The sequence below is a fragment of the Bufo gargarizans genome, chromosome 8 (assembly GCF_014858855.1).
Source record: "Bufo gargarizans isolate SCDJY-AF-19 chromosome 8, ASM1485885v1, whole genome shotgun sequence".
In the NCBI taxonomy this organism is placed as follows: Eukaryota; Metazoa; Chordata; class Amphibia; order Anura; family Bufonidae; genus Bufo; species Bufo gargarizans.
The window spans coordinates 199,355,010-199,381,488 of NC_058087.1; the positions used below are offsets into that span (position 1 = coordinate 199,355,010).

At 41.3% G+C, this 26,479-nt stretch overlaps 1 protein-coding gene across 1 annotated transcript; it reads right to left on the minus strand.

Moving 5' to 3' along the window:
* Window positions 1–26,479, minus strand: LOC122945565. Its single transcript, XM_044304630.1, has 12 exons — window positions 26,419–26,479; window positions 10,410–10,610; window positions 10,166–10,255; window positions 9,455–9,520; window positions 9,346–9,371; window positions 8,438–8,702; window positions 6,332–6,526; window positions 4,135–4,203; window positions 3,992–4,029; window positions 3,281–3,566; window positions 2,133–2,327; window positions 1–132 (listed from the first exon to the last, which is right to left on the minus strand). Exons 1-12 carry the CDS (start codon window positions 26,477–26,479, stop codon window positions 101–103), a joined length of 1,524 nt encoding a protein of 507 aa, XP_044160565.1. The 3' UTR covers window positions 1–100.

The window sequence follows — 26,479 nt, forward strand, 5'->3', positions numbered from 1 at the left end:
ATTGACTTTTTGCTGAACTTTCTCAGAGCATTGACCCCGACGAGTCTTAATCCGGTCGAGAGAGATTGTATATTCACATATAGTAAGCCGTCTTCTGTTCCTAAAAATACTTCATGGTGGATCTTCTGTTATCTGAGAACCATTGAGTCCTGTTACCCCAGGTATTCACACAGGACCACACATAATAAGATATAAAATTGAGACCTAATAGCATAATAAACATTATTCTTTCAAAGGAAACCTCCCAGAAGACAAGTGGAAGACATTTTGTAACCCATTCTTCTTCTATGCTGAGATCCAAAGGCTGCACTTGTACGAGGGGTGAAACAGCTCTGCCCCTCTTACAGAGAGATCCTTTTCTGTGTCCTTCTGCTTTGGGTTACAGTTGATCATATAGTCGTGGCAATACCATCACATTTGAACTGTTACCCAGTTTGTGACTGTTGCTGAGGACACGGGAGCATTATGCTTACGTGATGTTTATGCATGTGTTTCTCCCCACCCTTAAGTATTCTATGTCATTTGCACCATGAATGATACGTCATGTTGTGATGCCATGTAAAAGTCTCTTATACTGCTGACAGACGTCATCGATGTAACCACATGTATGATGTGCACTACTGCGAGTGAAACATCCTGTATGTATTTAGATCATGGCGGGAATGTATAATGATGTGATGATGTCACTTTGGAGGTTACATTGCCGTCAGCAGGATGCTGGTGGGCATTGAAGATGGGCACAATATTACATTTGGGAAACACACTGTATTTAATCTACATTGCAATGATTTGTTAAGGTAAATTTGTGGCAATGAAGGGTTAACACCTTGTGGTGAGAGAGATGCAGAGGGTGAGCTGAGTGATGTTGTGATTAGTGAGATAGAAAGAACCAGCAATACACCTGCCTGTCGTTAGCTAGCAAGTGGTGGTGGGTGTTATTCATCATACAGGTGCACCACCTCCGGCCCTGGATAGGGAAGTTAAGTGTCTGGGCACCGTAGACGAGTGGGAAGCTAGAGCATATGGGTAGTTCATAGACAACCCGCCACCCACACTCTTAAGTAGCTAGATCCTTGTAGAGAAGCCATGTCTGTGATAGAGATTACTCAGCCTTCTGCTCAGGATGTGGAACAGAAGTGTCTGAACTGTTAGCAATCTTCAGAGAAAATTAGAGCTGAAATCATTCACCATGGAGGGTGTCTGTGGAGGACTCGGCAGTCCGTAATTGTAAGACGGAAGTCGACAGCACTTCACAAAAGTCTTTACAGTTTAGAACACTTTATTCAACATGTCCAGTTATCTGGACTTTCTCAGTGGTGTATCTGTGGGCAAAGGGAAACATCATGTCCTGGACGTTGGTGACCTGTGTGCAATAATATGTGTGTGCTGCGGAGAGAAGAATACTGAGTGTCTGGGTCGATTGATCATTACTGGTCCATGAGGAGGAAGTGCTGTGGTGTCAACTGAAAGTACAACTGTTCCCCGAGGAAACTACAGTCCGAGTGTCGTTACCCAGGGAAGGGGGAGTAAGCTGCTGCTTCTTAAAGAGATTGTGTTCCTTTTGTTTGTTTCCACTAAATAAAGACTACAACCGTGTCCCACATGAGACTGTAACTATCAAGCCTGCCACCTCATTTAAGATTCCTGTAACCACTAAGCCTGTTGCCCCATGTGAGTCTACTAAAATTAGTTTTATTTAAAGTCACATTTGTGTACAGCTGTGTTCCTTCTGCCACCATTGAGAGGAAAGCAACGTATAGCACTCAAGGGCCTGAAATGTCCTTAGGAAGGTCTGACCCCCTTAGGCAATATTGAGACCACATGTCTCATTCTACTTTTTACCCGGTCTGGTGTTTACAGGAAGATCTTATATGGATCCAAACTACCAAATCTTCATCCAACTACCAACATCATCTACATCCTCTGAGGCTTCATTATTGGCAGTCATGTGAGTCCATGTGGACATAGACGGGATTTGGTAATATCATGTGTGCAGATCTCAGCATAGAAGGATGTCTTCACACTTCATACTAGCATCATGCAATTAATTAAGCAAACAATAACTGGGGACACGTGGTCCCTGGGCTGATGGGAGGTACATAGAACAGGTCTTAACCATGACATGAACATACCTGGACCTTGCAGAAGATTCTTTAGTGTATTCATTTTCTGTCTCAGTATCCTCCTGTCCTTCTTATCATTGTGTGACACTAGAAGTAAGTCAGCGGCCCATTCCTCAATGCTGTTCTGCTCCTGCAGGATCCACGTCTTTCGGGGATTACTGCTGTCCTCCAGATCATCAATGATAACCAGCACGTTCTTCTTCCCTGTACACAGGAGAGCCCCATCAAAGCCAGGGATTGTGCTATTGACATTTTCATTATTTATAGAGGTTTTTGGTATTAAAGAGGATTTCCAGATATGGCTGAAATGTTTACAAAACAGGAAGTGTCTCCATTTTAGTTGTCACTTTTGAAGTATTTTCTAAGAGAACAGCCTGATCAAGAAGTAAGCAAGTGGCATCTAATATGGCTGCTCCTCCTGTAGTCACCAGAACAATGACTAATATTTGAGTATTTATTATCAACTATTATTAACTCTGGCCAGTAATCTATCATTCAGGTTGAGGTCAGTCCCAGCGGAAGCCTGTGCTAGCTGGGCTGCCTGCTAGTCCCCATGGGGAATACTACAATGGCCGGTGCCTGTCAGATCTGTAAACTGTCAGGTGGCCATGGAGGGCAGAGGCTTCGGTTGTGGGCGATTCATTTTTTGTATAGAGTTTCACTTTAAAGATAACAAGTATAATTAGCTAATGTCATAATCAGCTCTAACCTCGGATAATCTGTGGTAGTACCATGACTTCTGTCATAACCCTCATCTTACTACCATAGTCATCTTCGCTCGCACTCAGTTTCTGTTCTAGTCCCTTTTCCATGGTCTCTCTGTAGTGACACAACCACCGTCTGTTTCATGAAGATGCCTGAGAGATTGTCAGAGCCTCGTTCTTCTGCAGTGTCACAGATGAGTAATATCATCACACATGTCACGACATATGCATAGAGGAATGATAACTGCGGGTAACCAGGGTTGACAAGTTCCTCCTGTCAGGAGTACTGAATTGTTGGTGGATGGCTATGTTCTCTGCAGTATTACTTGCTTTGCTTATTTTCTGGGATATACAATCCTTTTACTTCCTCTAAATCTCTGCTCTGTCCACTGTGATCATCCAGGAAATAATGAACTATAAAGAAGAACATGTCCCCCAGATCTCATCTCTTACCAAGTATCATATAAAGGGTTTCCAGTTCCTGGTCATACAGAGAGTCAGTCACATTGGTGACGTTGACTCGTCCTCTGTTCTTGCTGTGATAAAGGATCACGAACGTGCACTGGCTGACGGTATCTAAGAACTTCTGGTAGTTTTGGTTGTTAGAGATGATGTAACTTTGGACACTGGAAACATGACGATCGAAAGCTTCTGATCTAAGCTCTGCCACCAGCCAGGAGTAATCCCTGTCACTTGATCTTGAGAATATTCCAACTGTGTGACATTTTATTTCTGGTCCCTGATAAAAGGCAGAATGTTTAGAAGATGTTCACTGGAGTAAAAGGCGGGAAAACACTAGTAGAGTCTCATTTATCCTTCTACAATAACAGGTCAAAGAGCTCATTATCTATTGCTCAGAGTGCAGACTCCTGATAGACAACATAGTGCAGACTCCATACATAACAACAGTTTTAGGATTAACATCAAAGGCTCATATACTTTGGACAATGACTCGGACCATCCACAGGCCTTGAGCAAATGATGGCAAATGTGTAAATCTAGGCTTGGGAAAAGTTGTAATACCTTGAGCTATTATGGCTTATGAATGTCCTGGAGGGGCTCCCTTACCTAGACATCCGCTATGAACTATAGCAAATGTTGTTCTATGGACCATGAAGTCTTGGTGGTGGTGAAGATGCTCATTGCCACCTCATTATATCTTACCTGTGAAGTGTAATGTTCTTTGTCCCTAGGTTTCCTACCTGTAAAGTGATAGAGGATTGTAGTTGTCACATGACATGGTCATATTAGTTGTGTTATTATTACATAAAGTACACAGATTAGGAACGCAATAAATCACATTTTACCAAAGGAAGAAAATCTTCTCATTATACTGGACTTCCTATGTTTGACCGGATTTGTAGAGATGATGCTATCTATAATAAAACAATGTATGAAACAAGATGAAGGATAAATACACAACAATTCTCAGCATTTGTTATAATAACTCAGATAGCTAATATACCTGACACCAATCAGCGTAAAGGACAATGAAGATTCATCTCATTATCATTAGAAGATGGGGTCAGCAGAGTCATCTGATTATCATTAAAGGATGGAGTCAGTAGAGTCATCTCATTATCATTAGAGGGTGTGATCAGCAAAGTCATCCTATTATCTTTGGAGGGAGGAGTCATCAGCATCTTCTCATTATCATTAAAGGGTGAGGTCAGCAGAGTCATCCCATGATAATGAGAGGGTAAGGTCAGCAGAGTCATCTCATAATCGTTATCAGATGTAGTCAGCAGAGTCATCCCATTATCATTAGAGGGTGAGGTCAGCAGAGTCATCTCATTATCATTAGACAGTGGGGTCAGCAGAGTCTTCTCATTATCATTAAAGGGTGAGGTCAGCAGAGTCATCCCATGATAATGAGAGGGTAAGGTCAGCAGAGTCATCACATAATCGTTATCAGATGTATTCAGCAGAGTCATCCCATTATCATTAGAGGGTGAGGTCAGCAGAGTCATCTCATTATCATTAGACAGTGGGGTCAGCAGAGTCATCTCATTATCATTAGAGGGTGAGGTCAGCAGAGTCATCTCATTATCATTAGACAGTGGGGTCAGCAGAGTCACCCCATTATCATTAGAGGGTGAGGTCAGCAGAGTCATCTCATTATCATTAGACAGTGGGGTCAGCACAGTCATCTCATTATCATTAGAGGGCAGGGTCAGCAGAGTCATCTCATTATCATTAGACGGTGGGGTCAGCAGAGTCATCTCATTATCATTAGAGGGTGGGGTCAGCAGAGTCATCTCATTATCATTAGACAGTGGGGTCAGCAGAGTCATCTCATTATCATTAGACAGTGGGGTCAGCAGAGTCATCTCATTATCATTAGACGGTGGGGTCAGCAGAGTCATCTCATTATCATTAGAGGGTGGGGTCAGCAGAGTCATCTCATTATCATTAGAGGGTGAGGTCAGCACAGTCATCTCATTATCATTAGACAGTGGGGTCAGCAGAGTCATCCCATTATCATTAGAGGGTGAGGTCAGCACAGTCATCTCATTATCATTAGACAGTGGGGTCAGCAGAGTCATCTCATTATCATTAGACGGTGGGGTCAGCAGAGTCATCTCATTATCATTAGAGGGTGGGGTCAGCAGAGTCATCTCATTATCATTAGACAGTGGGGTCAGCAGAGTCATCTCATTATCATTAGACAGTGGGGTCAGCAGAGTCATCTCATTATCATTAGACGGTGGGGTCAGCAGAGTCATCTCATTATCATTAGAGGGTGGGGTCAGCAGAGTCATCTCATTATCATTAGAGGGTGAGGTCAGCAGAGTCATCTCATTATCATTAGACAGTGGGGTCAGCACAGTCATCTCATTATCATTAGACAGTGGGGTCAGCAGAGTCATCTCATTATCATTAGACGGTGGGGTCAGCAGAGTCATCTCATTATCATTAGAGGGTGAGGTCAGCAGAGTCATCTCATTATCATTAGAGGGGGAGGTCAGCACAGTCATCTCATTATCATTAGAGGGTGAGGTCAACACAGTCATCTCATTATCATTAGACAGTGGGGTCAGCAGAGTCATCTCATTATCAGTAGAGGGTGAGGTCAGCACAGTCATCTCATTATCATTAGACAGTGGGGTCAGCACAGTCATCTCATTATCATTAGACAGTGGGGTCAGCACAGTCATCTCATTATCATTAGACAGTGGGGTCAGCACAGTCATCTCATTATCATTAGACAGTGGGGTCAGCACAGTCATCTCATTATCATTAGACGGTGGGGTCACCAGAGTTTATCTCATTATCATTAGAGGGTGATGTCAGCAGAGTCATCTCATTATCATTAGAGGGTGAGGTCAGCAGAGTCATCTCATTATCATTAGAGGGTGAGGTCAGCAGAGTCATCTCATTATCATTAGACGGTGGGGTCAGCAGAGTCATCTCATTATCATTAGACGGTGGGGTCAGCAGAATCATCTCTCAGTAAATTTACCAAAACTGAGACAAAGAGTAAGTAAAATGAGTGTTCATCACCTGAGCCTTGTATCTGCATCTGTATCCGTAATTTCCTCTTTATCATTTCCAGACTCATCATCTTGTCCAGGTCCGACACAAGAAGTAAATTTGCGGCCCATTGTGCAGCCTCATGCTGTGTTTTCAGGATGCGGGACTTCTCATTGTCACTGCTGTCCTCTACGTCATCAATGAGAATGATCACGTTCTGCTTCCCTGTACACAGCAGAGGTCACAGGTCATCATGGCAGGAGGCATCATTTATTATTATGAACTAATAAATACATTTGTAATGCTGTAATAAGGCTTGTTGTTATGGTGACAACCTCCATGATTTTATAACAACACTGGCCTAGACGTTGTCAGAGCCCCTCTTCTTTTATTAATAGTGATGAAAAATAGTAAAAAAAAGAATTTCCACATGACCGTACTCTGCAATGTTCAAACAAAACTGACATCACGCAAATCTCATAGTGACCGACCAATGTCTTCTACGTCCAGTAGGGGTTGGACGTACAGTAACTCAAGCATTTCTCTTATATTTCTTAACAGGGTTGTTCAACTTATATAAATAAAACAAAAACACTGTAAATCTGATGGTCAGAAAGCTAAGCAAGTTTTAGGCAAAACAAAGTTACAGTTCCTCATTTTCCTATATCTGTTCTGGCCCTTTGTTTACATGTAGTTGCAGAGCTGTGGGGGATGTAACAAGAGTAACAAGGATAGGGGGCTGTGGTCACTGACCCCTGGATCCCCTTAGACTTGTCCAGCCTGCTGAAAAGCCATGGACCACTGGAGAACATTGGAGACCACTGATGGTTTTATCAGTAGTAATAAGTCAGAGCAACTATTGGACCTGTACTTTTTTCTTTATGGTGTTTTAGTTATCCAACTAGCTTTCTCAGTTAGCATGATTGACTTAAAAGTATGTAATATTGGAGATTCTATAAGTCATTCTAATTGAGAAAGTTGGTTGGATGACTAACAAAACACTTTTAAGAAAAAATACAAAAGTCCACTAGTTGCTCTGACTTATTACCACTGGTAAACCATGACCTGGGTGAATGAGATCCTTCCCAGACTTACTCTGGTTTTCTTCTGGGAGGTTCTCTACAAGATCACCATCTGAAACTGCCTGTTTACCAGCTGGTTAATGAATCCTCCTCCACCATTCATGTGTGGTGTATGTTGGGCTGGCCGAGTCTGCGGATGTTAATGGAGATCGGGGAACAAGCAGTCTCCCCAGGCGTTGGCTTATCTCTTATGTGAGCAAAGAACAGGGCAGGTTGAAACTCACTTTACCCTCAGCAAGCAGACAGCAAATAAAAAACGTATGGCGGCACACCATTACACATGCAAAAAACAGAACTAGGGATTAGGGATTATTCTAGAATAAAGTGATACTCCAGCAAATATACATAAAAAATTGAATCTCTTTGTGCACATTTTTGATCAAATATACTGTATGTCGGGTCCATCTACCAATGTCAAGGTGGCTTCTGCAGATAGGTACCTAACACTAACAGAACCGCCTCTCCTGGGCCTAACCTAAGCCTACAATTTTCAGGGTGGTGGAGGAACCAGCGATATTTATAATCTGCTCTGCCTCAGCAACGACATGCTATACACATGTGAAGGTCAACCAATCCCACCAAAGCTGGCAAGCAGGGCCGGGATGAAGGGTAGGCAGATATAGGCAATTGCCCAGGGCGCCACCCCTGGGATACTCTGGAATTAGAGCTCAAACACAATGAGGTCTGAATTCCAGGTGAGCTGCACCTCCTTGCTCTTGTTAGATCAGGCATTTCTACTACAGGGATTGGGGGGGGGGGGCAGTTATGCATTGGCCTAGCTGCTGTTTTGTTTACACTGACGAGCAAAAGGGTAACAATGTTTAGAACTTTTGACTTTCAGGCTCCATATCTCACCATCCACTACAGCTTTGAACATGAGACTCCTCTATAGACAATCCTATAGACAATCATCTTGGCTATCTTCTCATACATACATTGGACTTGCAGATATTTAGCATCTGATTAGTTCTGCAGATTCTTCTCATGTAACTCATGAATCTTTCTGTAACCTGAAGAACAATCTAGACCTGGATTATTCATTCACTGCTCTTACCGAGTATAGAACAAAGGGTCTCCAGTTGCAGGCGGGACTTTATAGTGGTGACCTTATCTCTCTCCATCTTCTTGTTTTGATAGAGAATTCCAAAGGTACATTCTCCGACTTCTTGTATGAACTCCCTGACTGTTTCTTTAGAGATGCGCCAGCTCCGGACAGCGCTGACCTGGGAGTGGAAATCCTCTGATCTCAGCAAGCTCACCAGCCAGAAGTAATCTCTGTCACTCGAACTGGAGAAGATTCCCACTCTGTGTCCTGTCGTCTGATAACATGCAAGGGAATTATTACAGTATGGAATAAGATTGTAAGCTGTTGTGCTGCACCGCAGGCTAGCCCGCACCACGCACCCAACAATTGTTCCTGATTTTAGGGTAATAATAGGTAAGGTGTGGCTGTTTTAGTTGAGCCCGCCAGTAGGTACATTTACCGCTAATACCTCTAGCATCCATCGGAGGGCGCAGCGCTGTGCAGCACAAGGGTCATTGTAAATGTAAATGTATTGTGTATTACCAGCATTTGTGGTCGTGTTCATGACCACGTTTAAGTAAAATATGGTTTTGGTGAAACTGGAGTCTGAGTTGCTTTCCTCGTTCGTGACTTCGCTGCATCCTGGGGAGCCCACCCCAATACACGGCTTACAGGCCCGCCTCCGATCTGTTATTGATGACCCATCCTGAGGGTAGGCCATCAATATCAAAAGCCTGGAAAACCACTTTAAGTACTCTGGAGCAATCACATTCATACTTTACTGATAGAAGCAGCAATGGTGTGAACATGAGTAATAGTACCATTGCTATATGTGACAGTCATGTGTTAATTCATTAAATTACAACTACAGCTGTTGAAATGTATCACCACAGGATGCACAAGGGGTTGGTGGAGAACCCCAACCTCCGGTCTCTTACCTGCGAGTAATGCTCCTCAGTGAAACCTGTGAAGATAAATCCATTGTCAGTGCGTATATCACCCAAGAGAAGCTACAAAATTATAGTATATGACCTTTACTGTCAGGACCTCGTCTCTTCCGTTCCTTCTGCCGAGTTGGGTCATATGTGACGGATTCTGAGGAGAATTTCACATCTGTCCAAGAAAGTGACATGAATATAAAAACTAGAAAAAGGAAAAATTAAAAGGAAGGAAGCAAAAAGGAAAGAGATGGGAAGAGGGAAGAAAAGGAGGAATGAGTGAAAGAAGAAAGGGAAGATATAAGGAAGATGGATGTACGCAAAGAAGGGAGCAAAGATAAATGAAGGTGGAAGGGAGAAAATGAGAGAAAGGGGAGAGAAGGCTGGAAGAAAAAGGGAAGGAATTTTAATTAAGAGAGGGAAGGAAGGAGAAAGGAAAGAAATGAAGGACAGATTGAAGGAAGGTTACAGGGGCGGGCAACCTGCGGCACTCCAGCTGTTGTAAAAGTACAACTCCCAGCATGCATACTTGCTCTTCTCAGAACTTCTCAGAAATAAATAGAGCATGCTGGGAATTGTAGTTTCACAACAACTTGAGTGCCTACCCCTGGATAGAGGGTGGAATAAAGGAAAAAAAGTTAGAAATAATGAAGAATGGAGGAAGGAAAATAGAAAGAACGGAAGGATAGATGGAAGGGAATCAAGTAAGGAATGAAGGAAGGAAGAAAGAAAGATCAAAGAATGAAGGAATGAAGATTTGGCGACTTTCTATTTTCCAGAGATGTATAGAAGGATATCCGCATGACTATACTATTATCACCTGCCCTCTTGTGGTTTCCCGTGTCCTGACGCTGCTGCTGATTGCTGCTATTGTGACTCCAGATTGATTTCACGTGTGGAAGACGAGACCCTGAAAAGACCCCCAGCACCATAATCAGCTATAGTATCAGTAATAGATAACTGGTCGCTGATTGTTTAATCTACGAAGGATTTGTGCAGAATTGTGTAACTCTAGTAATTGCTCTAGATTTATCCCAGTGATTCCAGCTGTTTCTCATGCCAACCTTTGCTCTTTCCTCTCATGCTCCTCGGGGGATGGTCATTGACTAAACGGCTCAGAAAATTTGATCCTTGTTCCATTTTGCTGAAGAGGATGAGATTCTCCTTGAGTCGGATATAGTCTCGGTTTTCTTGTAGGATTCTCCTCTTTTCTGGGTCAGTGCTGTCCTGGAGATTCTGAAGGATGATGATCAGATTCTTCCTGTCTGCAGAGATGAGATCACGAGACATGGTGGAGAAAGAGAAGAGAACATCAACATTAGATTGTTAAATGTCTCCAGACCACAGACGGAGGGCAGCAGATGGGTCACACAACGATCAGCCACAACATTAAAGGGGTTCTCAGGCATTTACATTTTGATGACCTCAGGATATCACTATCATCAATATCTGATAAGGGGGGTTTGGCTCCAGGCACCCCTAGCACTATGCTGTTTGAAGAGACCACGTGTTACACTGAGCGCTGTGACCCACCATGAACAGTTCCGTCAATTGTATCATCGTTGTTCTTAATATAACAGCTCAGCCCGTTCACTTGAATGGGACTGTGTTGCGCCTTAGTCATGTGACCGATGAACATGAACAAGAGGCTGCACCGATCTGATATTGATTTAGGTTGGAAGTTCTTGAAGTTTATGTTCTGGAACAAAGATCCTGATATACATGGTGCCATCACAGTGATACGTGCCATGTAACGTTGTACTGACCAATACAATGTTTTGTGAGGTGGTACCTGGTCTCTTCCAAGAAGATAATGCATCGGCCACACTGCAAAAATTGCACAGTAATTGTTTGCTGCTAGAGCTTTATCTAACTCCGGGGGACCCACCACATCTGTATATTACACTAAAGCCTTGTTTAGTCAGCGGTGTCTGTGGTCTGCAATCCTCATGTCTACAAAATTCAGATACCCTTTCTGTACATTCAGTATTTTTCTCACTCCCAACACTAGGAATGACTATTCTCTTCCGCGATGTGGAACAAAATGGTATATATTCTGTAGTGGAACAGCCAAACGAATCTACAAAAAATAGATGTATGTATGGCTTGTGGCAATGTGAACATTGAGATGTGCAGTAAAGTCACGGGGAAGCATGATAAAAAGGGGGTTGTGTGCACCGGGAGCGTGTCACCAAGGGGCCCGGCCTTGGTGGAATAAAAGCCCTAGTTCAGGTGTCCACTAAAATAGGGCGGGCTTTTACTGGGAACAGGCAATGTGTTGGGCAGGTGCCTGTTCCCCAGGTTCCAGTCCAGGACTTAGGGCATGCTCATGTCCAGGGATCCTAATTAATCCTGCTACTGGATCTTGGGTGTGGCTCACTCTGGAGTGTCTTGTGAAGCAGAGTCCTGGTGAGGCTCTATGTAAGTGGTCTCAGTCGGGTGGGCTGAGGGGCCACAAGTCTAGGCGACAGCCTGAACTTCGGGGGACGCAGTGACGCCGTGGAAACAAGGATCACGAGGCCAGAGTCGGGAGGACTACTGGGCCACAATCCCCCAAAAGGTATTGAAGTGTCACAGCTTGGAGGTTGCTGGACTGAATGGCTGAGGAAAGTCATGTGTGAACAGGGCTCTCTAGGTGAGTCAGGGATACGCTTGTGTTTAGTTAGAGCCTCGCCGGGCAAGGGGTTGTTATTTTGTGTGGATGTCACACGTGATAAGTTGAAGCTGTGACTTCATAACCTGTGCTTTGCTAAAGTGTCTGAAATAAAGCAAGAGTTTGGACATTATAACTGTGTCTGCGAAGATATCTGTGAGTGTGACCCCCGAATAAGAGGCGATCCCTTACAGGCTCCATAAAAGTGAATAGGTCAATGTGCTATCCAAAAAATGCACACAGATAAAAAATATAAGCGGAGGACTATTGTTGATTTACTGAGGTCTAGAAGGGCTGTCTGTCTCACAGGCCGATATATGTCTTCATGGATTTCGATTTTTAAGCCGTAATCTGAAAGCCATCCATTCCTGTTTTTTTGTTTTTTGGAGTTTTTCAGTTCAGTAGGTGAGCTCTAGATTTATAGTAATTTATAATATAGGATGCCGCATCCTTATTTTACACAATGTATCCCTTTCAGACCTGGGAAATTTTTCACTTTTATGTTTTCGTTTATTGATCTCGGCCTTCCCAAAACAACAGCATTTTTTATTTTTCCATTCACATAGGCATATGAAGGTTTTAGTTTTGCTTTTACAGCGTTTCGTATGAAATCAAACTGGCCTGTTCTCTTCATTCTCCGGGTCAGTACGATTACAGTGATACCACATTTATATAGTTTATGGGTTTTGCTTTTACAGCGTTCCCTATGAGATAAAACTGGCCTGTTCTCTTTATTCTCCGGGTCAGTACGATTACAGAGATACCACATTTATATAGTTTTATGGGTTTTGTGTTTACAGCGTTCCCTATGAGATAAAACTGGCCTGTTCTCTTCATTCTCCGGGTCAGTACGATTACAGAGATACCACATTTATATAGTTTTATGGGTTGTGTTTTTACGGCGTTCCCTATGAGATAAAACTGTCCTGTTCTCTTCATTCTCCGGTCAGTACGATTACAGAGATACCACGTTTGTATAGTTTTATGGGTTCTGTGTTTACAGCGTTCCCTATGAGATAAAACTGACCTGTTCCCTTCATTCTCCAGGTCAGTACGATTACAGTGATACCACATTTATATAGTATTATGGGTTTTGTGTTTACGGCGTTCCCTATGAGATAAAACTGTCCTGTTCTCTTCATTCTCCGGTCAGTACTATTACAGTGATACCACATGTATATAGTTTTATCGGTTGTGTTTTTACAGCGTTCCCTATGAGATAAAACTGACCTGTTCTCCTTATTCTCCGGGTCAGTACGATTACAGTGATGCCACATAGTGATAAGCGGCAGGGGCAATATTCGAATTTGCGATATTTCACGAATATTTGGGCGAATGTTTGTCATATATTTGCGATAAGAAAATTTGTGATCAACACTACTCCTAAAGTCAAAGATATTGCAGCCTTCTCATTGGCCCACAAGCAAGAAGCAGTGAGGGATCATGGGTACTGATGAAAAAAAATCTAAAATTTTCGCGATTACGAAGATATAGCGCTATTATCTAGATATTCGCGAATTCTTAAAGTGCCAAATTCGCGATAAAAATTCATGATTAGAATATTCACGATCAACACTAATAACACATCTATATAGTTTTATGGGTTTTGTTTTTACGGCGTTCCCTATGAGATAAAACTGACCTGTTCTCTTCATTCTCCGGGTCAGTACTATTACAGTGATACCACATTTATATAGTTTTATAGGTTTTGTATTTACAGTGTTTCCTATGATATAAAACTGACCTCTTCTCTTCATTCTCCGGGTCAGTACGATTACAGTGATACCACATTTATATAGTTTTATAGGTTTTGTTTTTACGATGCTCCCTATGAGATAAAACTGAAATGTTCTCTTCATTCTCCGGTCAGTACGATTACAGAGATACCACATTTATATAGTTTTATGGGTTTTGTATTTACAGCGTTCCCTATGAGATAAAACTGACCTGTTCCCTTCATTCTCCGGGTCAGTACGATTACAGTGATACCACATTTATATCGTTTTATGGGTTTTGTTTTTACGGCGTTCCCTATGAGATAAAACTGACCTGTTCTCTTCATTCTCCGGGTCAGTACTATTACAGTGATACCACATATATATAATTTTATAGGTTTTGTATTTACAGTGTTTCCTATGATATAAAACTGACCTCTTCTCTTCATTCTCCGGGTCAGTACGATTACAGTGATACCACATTTATATAGTTTTATGGGTTTTGTTTTACAGTGTCTCTATGAGATAAAACTGTCCTGTTCTCTTCATTCTCCGGTCAGTACGATTACAGAGATACCACATTTATATAGTTTTATGGGTTTTGTGTTTACAGCGTTCCCTATGAGATAAAACTGACCTGTTCTCTTCATTCTCCGGGTCAGTGCGATTACAGTGATACCACATTTATATAGTTTTATGGGTTTTGTATTTACAGCGTTCCCTATGAGATAAAACTGACCTGTTCCCTTCATTCTCCGGGTCAGTACGATTACAGTGATACCACATTTATATAGTTTTATGGGTTTTGTGTTTTACAGCGTTCCCTATGAGATAAAACTGACCTGTTCTCTTCATTCTCCGGGTCAGTACGATTACAGTGATACCACATTTATATAGTTTATGGGTTTTGTTTTACAGTGTCCCTATGAGATAAAACTGACCTGTTCCCTTCATTCTCCGGTCAGTACGATTACAGCGATACCACATTTATATAGTTTTATGGGTTGTGTTTTTACGGCGTTCCCTATGAGATAAAACTGACCTGTTCTCTTCATTCTCCAGGTCAGTACGATTACAGTGATACCACATTTATATAGTTTTATGGGTTTTGTGTTTACAGCGTTCCCTATGAGATAAAACTGACCTGTTCTCTTCATTCTCCGGGTCAGTGCGATTACAGTGATACCACATTTATATAGTTTTATGGGTTTTGTATTTACAGCGTTCCCTATGAGATAAAACTGACCTGTTCTCTTCATTCTCCGGGTCAGTACTATTACAGTGATACCACATTTATATAGTTTTATAGGTTTTGTATTTACAGTGTTTCCTATGATATAAAACTGACCTCTTCTCTTCATTCTCCGGGTCAGTACGATTACAGTGATACCACATTTATATAGTTTTATAGGTTTTGTTTTTACGATGCTCCCTATGAGATAAAACTGAAATGTTCTCTTCATTCTCCGGTCAGTACGATTACAGAGATACCACATTTATATAGTTTTATGGGTTTTGTATTTACAGCGTTCCCTATGAGATAAAACTGACCTGTTCCCTTCATTCTCCGGGTCAGTACGATTACAGTGATACCACATTTATATCGTTTTATGGGTTTTGTTTTTACGGCGTTCCCTATGAGATAAAACTGACCTGTTCTCTTCATTCTCCGGGTCAGTACTATTACAGTGATACCACATATATATAATTTTATAGGTTTTGTATTTACAGTGTTTCCTATGATATAAAACTGACCTCTTCTCTTCATTCTCCGGGTCAGTACGATTACAGTGATACCACATTTATATAGTTTTATGGGTTTTGTTTTACAGTGTCTCTATGAGATAAAACTGTCCTGTTCTCTTCATTCTCCGGTCAGTACGATTACAGAGATACCACATTTATATAGTTTTATGGGTTTTGTGTTTACAGCGTTCCCTATGAGATAAAACTGACCTGTTCTCTTCATTCTCCGGGTCAGTGCGATTACAGTGATACCACATTTATATAGTTTTATGGGTTTTGTATTTACAGCGTTCCCTATGAGATAAAACTGACCTGTTCCCTTCATTCTCCGGGTCAGTACGATTACAGTGATACCACATTTATATAGTTTTATGGGTTTTGTGTTTTACAGCGTTCCCTATGAGATAAAACTGACCTGTTCTCTTCATTCTCCGGGTCAGTACGATTACAGTGATACCACATTTATATAGTTTATGGGTTTTGTTTTACAGTGTCCCTATGAGATAAAACTGACCTGTTCCCTTCATTCTCCGGTCAGTACGATTACAGCGATACCACATTTATATAGTTTTATGGGTTGTGTTTTTACTGCGTTCCCTATGAGATAAAACTGACCTGTTCTCTTCATTCTCCAGGTCAGTACGATTACAGTGATACCACATTTATATAGTTTTATGGGTTTTGTTTTACAGTGTCTCTATGAGATAAAACTGTCCTGTTCTCTTCATTCTCCGGTCAGTACGATTACAGAGATACCACATTTATATAGTTTTATGGGTTTTGTGTTTACAGCGTTCCCTATGAGATAAAACTGACCTGTTCTCTTCATTCTCCGGGTCAGTGCGATTACAGTGATACCACATTTATATAGTTTTATGGGTTTTGTATTTACAGCGTTCCCTATGAGATAAAACTGACCTGTTCTCTTCATTCTCCGGGTCAGTACGATTACAGAGATACCACATTTATATAGTTTTATGGGTTTTGTATTTACAGCGTTCCCTATGAGATAAAACTGACCTGTTCCCTTCATTCTCCGGGTCAGTACGATTACAGTGATACCACATTTATATAGTTTTATGGGTTTTGTGTTTTACAGCGTTCCCTATGAGATAAAACTGACCTGTTCTCTTCATTCTCCGGGTCAGTACGATTACAGTGATACCACATTTATATAGTTTATGGGTTTTGTTTTACAGTGTCCCTATGAGATAAAACTGACCTGTTCCCTTCATTCTCCGGTCAGTACGATTACAGCGATACCACATTTATATAGTTTTATGGGTTGTGTTTTTACGGCGTTCCCTATGAGATAAAACTGACCTGTTCTCTTCATTCTCCGGGTCAGTACGATTACAGTGATACCACATTTATATAGTTTTATGGGTTTTGTTTTACAGTGTCTCTATGAGATAAAACTGTCCTGTTCCCTTCATTCTCCGGTCAGTACGATTACAGAGATACCACATTTATATAGTTTTATGGGTTTTGTGTTTACAGCGTTCCCTATGAGATAAAACTGACCTGTTCTCTTCATTCTCCGGGTCAGTGCGATTACAGTGATACCACATTTATATAGTTTTATGGGTTTTGTGTTTACTGCGTTCCCTATGAGATAAAACTGACCTGTTCTCTTCATTCTCCGGTCAGTACGATTACAGAGATACCACATTTATATAGTTTTATGGGTTTTGTGTTTACAGCGTTCCCTATGAGATAAAACTGACCTGTTCTCTTCATTCTCCGGGTCAGTGCGATTACAGTGATACCACATTTATATAGTTTTATGGGTTTTGTATTTACAGCGTTCCCTATGAGATAAAACTGACCTGTTCTCTTCATTCTCCGGTCAGTACGATTACAGAGATAACACATTTATATAGTTTTATGGGTTTTGTATTTACAGCGTTCCCTATGAGATAAAACTGACCTGTTCTCTTCATTCTCCGGGTCAGTATGAATACAGTGATTAATGATAGCACATTTATATAGTTTTTTTTGTGTTGTAATACAGAAAATAAAAAACTATTAAATATAATAGTATTTTTTTATAATAATATTTTTTTTTCATTGCCACATTTTGGTTCCCATAACTTCTTACTGTTATGTCTGCGGAGCTGTGTGGGTGCCGTAGATTTCAAGGATATTTCTGTGTATGACTTTGTGATCACTTTTTATTCAATTTCCTTGGGGTGTTGAAGCACAAAAAAAAAATCTTTGCTGTTACGGCATTCGTGCATTTGGGTATGTAACAGTGCTCATGATTATTTTTTATTGTTATTTTTTTATTTTTAAAAAATGTTTATGTTTTTTTTAGCTCCTCCTAGGGGACTTATATGTGATCTTCACATCACTTCTGCCTTATATTGCAATGAATTATTATTAGATTGTGTTTCAGATTCGATATGTCCTTATGGAGCTCTGCCACCTACAGGCCTCCATAAGAACTGCAGCTGTAATAGCACAAGTTTCTTCAGAGAAACAGACAACAAAAGGCTCCCTCAGTCTCCACTTGGGGAAGCCATTCAGGCTCCGGGAGCGCAGCACTCCTAGGGAGGGCCACCTCTGATGCACCATCTTTAAAGACTTGACTTCTACTTTAAACATATTGAGGCAATCAGGAATGGGTTAATAGTGTTGTTTTTTTCCATAACGCGGCACACAGATCGCCATTACTCCCTGTCCACATTAGGGCTTTCTATTTAAATTCCATATTATCTAATCAGTGTGGTAGGAAACCCATAAAATAATGTGGAGAACATACAAATTCCATGCAGACCTTGCCAGAAGTAATATTTAAATACTGGACCCCCTGTATTGAAGGGCAACAAAAGCAACCACTGATGGGTTACCACTGCCCATTGTGCATTTCAAATGACCGATATCACATTTAGAGAAAGCATTGATGCAGTGGGGCCTATTCTCACTGGCTCTGTATGTCCACATCTGTGCTGATAGGGTTGCATTCTAGAAGGTATTCTGCTTAGACTGTCAGTACCAGTATGTTTTTTACAGCCAGACAGGCCATACTCTGTGTTTATATATGGAGTCAGTGCTATGATGCCAAAGGTGTGTTCCCCATATCTGTATGCCTGGGGACATAGCTGTGCATTTAACCTTAATTTAGTCTCTAAATTTAAATTTTCACTTTCAGGAATTAAACCCCCAACCATTTCCATTGAAGTCAAAGACTCTAAACACTGAGCTATAGGGCTCAACGTTGGCAAATGGGAGATTTTCTAGAGCTAAAAAGCTCGGTAGTATTTTCCTGTGAATTATGTATTCAGATAAACTATGTACTGAAGCCTACAGAAATATCTCTATACATGCCTTGATAAGCATTTATACACCTTGAACTGTTTAACTTTTTTTTACGTTGCACCCACAAACTTTAATTAATTATATTGGGATTTTATGTGATAGACCAACACAAAGTACAGGTATGTGTGAAGTGAAAAGAAAATGATACATGGTTTTCAAGATTTTTAATAAATAAAAATCTGAAAATTGTGGGTTGCATTTGAATTTAGCCCCCCTGTACTCTAATACCCCTAAATAATATCCAGTCTGACCAATTGCCTTCAAAAGTCACCTCATTAATACATTGAGTCCACCTGTGTGTGAAGTCTTCTCAGTATAACTCTAGCTGTTCTGTGAAGGCCTCATATATTTGTTAGAGAACGTTAGTGTTCAAATGGTATCATGAAAACCAAGGAACACATAAGACAGGTCAGGGATAAAGTTGTGGAGAAGTGTTAAGCAGGATTAGGTTGTAAAAAAATATCCCAACCTCTGAACATTTTACGGAGCACTGTTCAGTCCATCATCTGAAAATGGAAGGAGTATGGCACAATGGCAAACCAACCAGGACAAGGCTGTCCTCCTAAACGGACTGTGCTGACAAGGAGAGCACTAATTAGAGAAGCAGCCAAGAGGCCGATGGTCACTCTGGAGGAGCTGCAGAGATCCACAGCTCAGGTGGGAGAATCTGTCCACAGGACAACTATTAGTCATGTACTCCACAATTCTGACATTTATGGAAGAGAGGCAAGAAGAAAGTAATTTTTGAAAGAAGCCATAAAAAGCCCTGTTTGCAGTTTGTCACAAGCCATGTAGGGGACACGGCAAACATGTGGAAGAAGGTGCTCTGGTCAGATGAGACCAAATCTGAACTTTTTGGCCTAAATGCAAAACGCTATGTGTGGCGGAAAACTAACCCTGCACATCACACTGAACACATCATCCCCACCATGACACATGGTGGAGGCAGCATCATGCTGCGGGGAGGCTTTTCTTCAGCAGGGACAGGGAAGCTGGTCAGAGTTCATGGGATGATGGATGGAGCTAAATACAGACCTCACATATACTTACTACTTTGTGTTTGTCTATCACATAGAATCCCAATAAAATTCATTTAAACTTGTGGGTGTAACGTGAAATAATGTTGAAAGTTCAAGGGGTATGAATACTTTATCAAGGTACTGTACCAGGACATTTTATATTTTTTTACCAATTGTAAACAATGTAATGGCACACAATAAATTACAATAATCACACAATTAACCATTGTAGAAGGTGAACAATTACAATAATAGAAGTGTCATCTCCATCAAATGACAGAAATGAACAGTTTTGTGATTATAGTAATTATTTTGTGCCATTACCTTTTTTTTACAATTGCTACAAAAATGTAAAATGCCCTGGTATATAAAGAAAAAGAACTGCCTGATATGTATAGTATACAGATGTATCTGTAGGTTCCAGTACAATGTACCTCTGAATACGTAATCTATGAGAAACACGCTGCGGAGGTTTTTAGCCAGAGACAATCTCTCATTGACCGGCCTTGAGCTCTGTGGCTCAGCAGTTAGAGTCTATGCCTTCAGTGCTAAAGGTTGAAGGTTTAATTCCTGGCAGAGACAACTTTAAAAAATTAATGAATGGGAAATATGCCTGGGTTTCTCTAATTTGAAAAAAAAATACGTTTTATTTAAAAAACTAAATATGATCATACCATTGGAGCCAAATCACACTCGTTTATAAGCCACACCCCTTTTTCATGTAAACTTGGCTTGTATTTGAGAAAGGTGAAAACCCTATCTATGTATGATCCTGTGTGTACACATGTATGCATGATCTTGTGTCTACTCTATGTATGACCCTGTGTCCACATCTATGTATGATCCTTTGTGTCCACATCTATATATGATCCTGTGTCCACATCTATGTATGATCCTGTGTTCACATCTATGTATGATCCTGTGTTCACATCTATGTATGATCCTGTGTGTCCACATCTATGTATGATCCTGTGCATCCACATCTATGTATGATCCTGTGTGTCCACATCTATGTATGATACTGTGTGTTCACATCTTTGCATGATCTTGTGTCTACTCTATGCATAATCCTTTGTGTCCACATCTATGTATGATCCTGTGTGTCCACATCTATGTATGATCCTGTGTGTCCACATCTATGTATGATCCTTTGTGTCCATATCTATGTATGATCCAGTGTTCACATCTATGTATGATCCTGTGTGTCCACATCTATGTATGATCCTGTGTGTCCACATCTATGTATGATCCTTTGTGTCCATATCTATGTATGATCCAGTGTTCACATCTATGTATGATCCTGTGTGTCCACATCTATGTATGATCCTGTGTGTCCACATCTATGTATGATCCTTTGTGTCCATATCTATGTATGATCCAGTGTTCACATCTATGTATGATCCTGTGTGTCCACATCTATGTATGATCCTGTGTGTCCACATCTATGTATGATCCTGTGTGTCCACATCTATGTATGATCCTGTGTGTCCACATCTATGTATGATCCTGTGTGTCCTCATTTATGTATGATCCTGTGTGTCCACATCTATGTATGATCCTGTGTGTCCACATCTATGTATGATCCTGTGTGTCCACATCTATGTATGATCCTTTGTGTCCATATCTATGTATGATCCAGTGTTCACATCTATGTATGATCCTGTGTGTCCACATCTATGTATGATCCTGTGTGTCCACATCTATGTATGATCCTTTGTGTCCATATCTATGTATGATCCAGTGTTCACATCTATGTATGATCCTGTGTGTCCACATCTATGTATGATCCTGTGTGTCCACATCTATGTATGATCCTGTGTGTCCACATCTATGTATGATCCTGTGTGTCCACATCTATGTATGATCCTGTGTGTCCTCATTTATGTATGATCCTGTGTGTCCACATCTATGTATGATCCTGTGTGTCCACATCTATGTATGATCCTGTGTGTCCACATCTATGTATGATCCTGTGTGTCCACATCTATGTATGATCCTTTGTGTCCATATCTATGTATGATCCAGTGTTCACATCTATGTATGGTCCTGTGTGTCCACATCTATATATGATCCTGTGTGTCCACATCTATGTATGATTCTTAGTTCACATCTATGTATGATCCTGTTACTTTTACCTTCATACAGTTTGGATCTTTCTAAGCTTTTTTTTGGTTGGGAATTCCTCTGGAAACAAATTCAATACATTACAGCAAACCTGTTCCAGACTGTAATTCACATCCCAACCACTGGGCGGCCACACATAGGCATTTAGGATAGAAATCTTGTGACACAATGTCACGGTATCATCTGGTGCCCCAGATCTCAGGAAATAATGAGCAAACAAGGAAGATATTGAAGGACTTGTCTGCGGATTTACGGTCCCTGTTACGTCATGCTGTTTATTCTATAAGTTGTTCTCCGATCTCTTACCGAACATGAAGCCAATCTGCTGTCTGATGGCTGAGAATGTCCCCCGGTGATATCCTCTGTAAATGACTATGTAGAAGGTGCAGGAGGAAATCTCGTCTAGTATCTTTTTCAGGTCAATGTCAGATGTGTCAATGAATATGATCGTCTTTATCACATCTGAGAAGTAATTAGAACTCAGCGCTCCATGTAACCATCTGAAATCATTATCTCCAACTTCAGTGAAAATCCCAACCCTGTGTGAGGGTCTCGTATCCCCCTGTGTGACAGGAAAATGTGTGCTTCATTATAAATAGATAATAGGATAGAAAATAGACAGTAGATAGATGATAGATAGATAGATAGATAGATATTAAATAGATAGACGGACAATTCTCACCCAACCCAACATCCTCAGCAAGGCTTCATGCCAAACCACGGACCACATCTACACCCTGCACAACCTCATCAAGAGCCATGTCCACAATACAAAGCATGGAAAGATCTAAGCCTGCTTTGTGGACGTTAAAGGCTATGAACGACTTCAGAGGCAATTTTAGTTTTTGATATTTTCAATTGGCCTTTATTAACTGTTTTTCTAGCCGTGTGACTGGTACTTCCACTTTCACTGTGTGCCGGTCATCTAATAAACCTCATCTCTAAGCTACTAAGAGGTCATAAACACTTATTTAAGCCACATTCTTATCAGTAAGATAAGGATTGAGCTATAATGAGTGTTTGCAATGTCAGAGATCAGAGATAAGGAGCCCATCAGCTCAGAGTGCTTTTAGAGCATCTCAGTTCTGTACAGAAATAAGGATTCCATATTTTTTATAAAGACCAATTGAAAAAAAGATTTTTACCTCATAACGAGTACAATGCAATCATAAAAACTTGCCCCCAAAGGTGTAAATAGCCTATAAGGGGGCCTTTGACTCAGTGTGGCACCCGGGCCTATTCCTGAAACCTCTGGAAAGCGGAATAGGAGGAAAAAACGTATGATGTCTTCAGAAGTTCCTACACTGAGAACAGATGTGGCGTGAGGGTAAATGGGAGGGGAGCAGCTTATTTCCAGGAGAGCCGAGGAGTCAGACAGGAATGAAGCCTCAGTCTAACCCTCTTCAACATCTACATCAATGAGCTAGCAGTGGCTCTGGAGTCCTCCTCAGGACCAGGTCTCACCCTTCATGACACTGAGGTGATTGGTGAAATTTCTGCTTTATGCAGATGACCTTCTACTACTATTACCAGCTGAAAAAGTTCTCCAAGATAACCTAGAAATCCTGGAGAAATTTACGACAACGTGGGCATTGCCCATAAATCCAAGGAAAACCTCATGGTGTTCTAGAAGAGAAATTAGAAACCAGCCGGGCATCCTCCCTTTCTGCTAAACAACTTTCTGCTTACAGAAACTGACAGATGCGCCTACCTGGGATTAGACATTAGCGAGTCAGGAGCTTTAAGCAAGCCATAGAGACACTGAAAGACAAGGCGTGCAAAACCTATGCCATCTGTCTTAGAATCCTTGATTCCATCATTGCCCCAATCCTCCTGTATGGCAGCGAAGTCTGGGGCTCAGGTGCATACCCAGACGGATCAAAGTGGAACTCTTGGCCAACAGAAATACTCCATCTAGAATTTTGCAAACACCTATTCCAGGTCCACGGAAGTATTTCTAACAGCGCCTGTCGATCAGAGCTTGGCAGATTCCCACTTTACCTTCATTCAGAGCCCATCTACATAGCAGCAGTCCCAGTTCCTACCACCACAAAGCCTTGCTTCACCATGGAGCCCCAGAAAAACAAAGCACCCTGGAAGAAGTCACCCAAACTAAGCCACGACCAATAGACGCTGACAAAGGGGGAAATTCAGAGAATGATACACAAAAGCAAAGAAGAATATATTAGTGTCTGGAAGAACCACATAAGAATATCACAGAATCTGACGATCTACCAGAGCCTGCAGAGGAAGTACAAACTGGCCCCATATCTGTAGAATCTCCCCAACCCCAGAGTGAAAGATCCTGAGCCGGTACAGACTGAGCGCCCACAGCCTGCTCATCGAATCCGGGCAGCACCGACATAGGTACAAGCATAGGGAAAGCAGACTATGCCAGCAGTGAGACCAAGAGGCCGTGAAGGATGAGGCTCATTTCCTGCTGCGGTGCCCCAAATACTCATCAGTGAGGAACACCCACTTTGGGAGACTGACAGATCTCTGCCCAGACTTTGCCTCCATGGAGGAGAAAGAGAGACTCTCCAGACTGCTGGAAGACTCCTTTACTCCTACCCTGGATGTGTCCCCATTCCCCGACCATGCCCAATTATTTCCCACTTGCTTTGGCAATGCTATTATGTATTTAGTCCTGCCAATAAAGCTGATTTGAATTGATCAACAGAAAGATAGATAGATAGATAGATAGATAGATACTTACGGTGCATCCAGTTCTGCCTTTACTGGGTTTACTGGGTTCTGTCATTTGGAGGAGAATAACTTGGTCACAAACACATAGATCATTATATGACATGTTAGATACATGTACAACACATGGGCCTGGGCCCAAAATAGGCTACTGGGGGAGCTAATGGCCAGCACTATTACCATGTATATCCCTTGTGGTTGTAATCATCATGCCCTCTGGTAATGCTGTATCTACGCCTTCCCTACTGAACATCTGTAGCTAAGTATCGCTCTATCTACACTATCGCCCCTATATCATTGATCACATCTACATCTTAGTTGGACTCTGTCCAAATTTCTACCTACCTCCTGATGAACCTGATTGTATACAGGTGAAACACGTCGTGGTGTGTGTAATAAGATGTGCATATTTTAAAACGTGCGTATTGTACTCATGAGTGGAATGGTGATCTCCGCAGTATCTGGATCCCCTTCCACCCTTATACTGTTTGTATAACATATATATTTTTGATTTTCGGAAAGGGCAGGTAGTGACCCCATCTATTTGAACCACCTTCCATTCCCGATTCATCGTCATTACGGTTATTGTATACCATTTATTTTTCCCTGGCTAGGGTCAACCTAGGGATTTGATTAGTCTTAGGTTCGGGGACAGGGAACCCCCACCATCAGGGGGTCACCCTGGGCTGAGCAGCTTTTTAGGGCCTTTTAGGGTAAGCATTGTGTCTGCCCTGCCCTTTCCTCAGACCCTGTCTTATTATTATTTTTTATTTTTTGACTTGATCCTCGAACTGTCTAAGCCTACTGACTTTTTGTATCACTAGTAAATGTACTGTTTAGGGGTCACTACTCCCCTGTCAAGAGAAATATATATATATAAATTATTTTGAAATTGTAGCACACTCTGTTGGTATATACATACCTATACCCACATTATCACTAATAAAGGTATTTTTAAAAGTCACTAATTCTAAAAAGTAATTTATATAAACCCCATGTGATAATAAAATCTAACAAAAATCTAATTATTAGGCTAATTTCATGTACAACACACGATGGAGCTGTATATACTCTATAGGACACATGTATACTTGGAGGGCAGTGGGTGGGCAGGGAATGGCAGGAGCAGGTGGTCCTATACCCGGGGTCTGGGGTATTTTTCTAATTTATCCTGCAGACAATTGCTTCAGCTTTCAGGCTATTTGATGATTTTCCCCCGCGTTCTGCCCCCTATAGACCCGGACGGATGTTGTGTCGCTCTCGGAGAGCTTTATCCCCTGCTATAGTCTATATGATCTGCAGGAAGGACACAGGATGATCATGTCAACCTCTACACCACCAGAGATTTAAATAGGGATCATCCAAAGTCGATTGGCTCATCCCTAGATGCATCTATTAACTCCTTTACTACTACATGGAGCAGTAATAAAACACTTCAATGCTCTAGACCACCAAGACTTCACTACTAGCCCCTTCACCACCCTAGACAACTAGGATGTCACTATCAACCATCTCATCTACATCACTGGAGATGTCACTATTAACCCCTTAACTGCTGTAGATTACTGGAGATGTCACCATTAACTCCCTTTCAGTAGCCTTAAATGAAAGGTAGAACCAACTGTTCTCCATGAATCCTCCTCAATTAAGACATGAAGGAAGACAAAATCTAGAGAGAACGACTCATGGAAACAAATGGTCACGACATCTGTTCCCCGGATTATTGATGATAAATTACCGAAGTTTCTTAGTAGGGTCAAACAGAAGACATGACAATCACTATAAACCTTACTTTGTGTTTCCTCCATGATGTGTTTCATCTCATCAAACTTCTTCAGTGCTTCTTGCTCCAT

Coding starts and splice junctions, on each gene's coding strand:
- LOC122945565 (XM_044304630.1), bottom strand. CDS start 26,479: ATGGAGCAAGAAGCACTGAAGAAGTTTGATGAGATGAAACACATCATG. Junction 10,611..26,418: donor CATCATGGAGGAAACACAAA/GTAAGGTTTATA, acceptor TCATCTCTGCAG/ACAGGAAGAATCTGATCATC. Junction 2,328..3,280: donor AACCCTTTATATGATACTTG/GTAAGAGATGAG, acceptor TCCTGTGTACAG/GGAAGAAGAACGTGCTGGTT.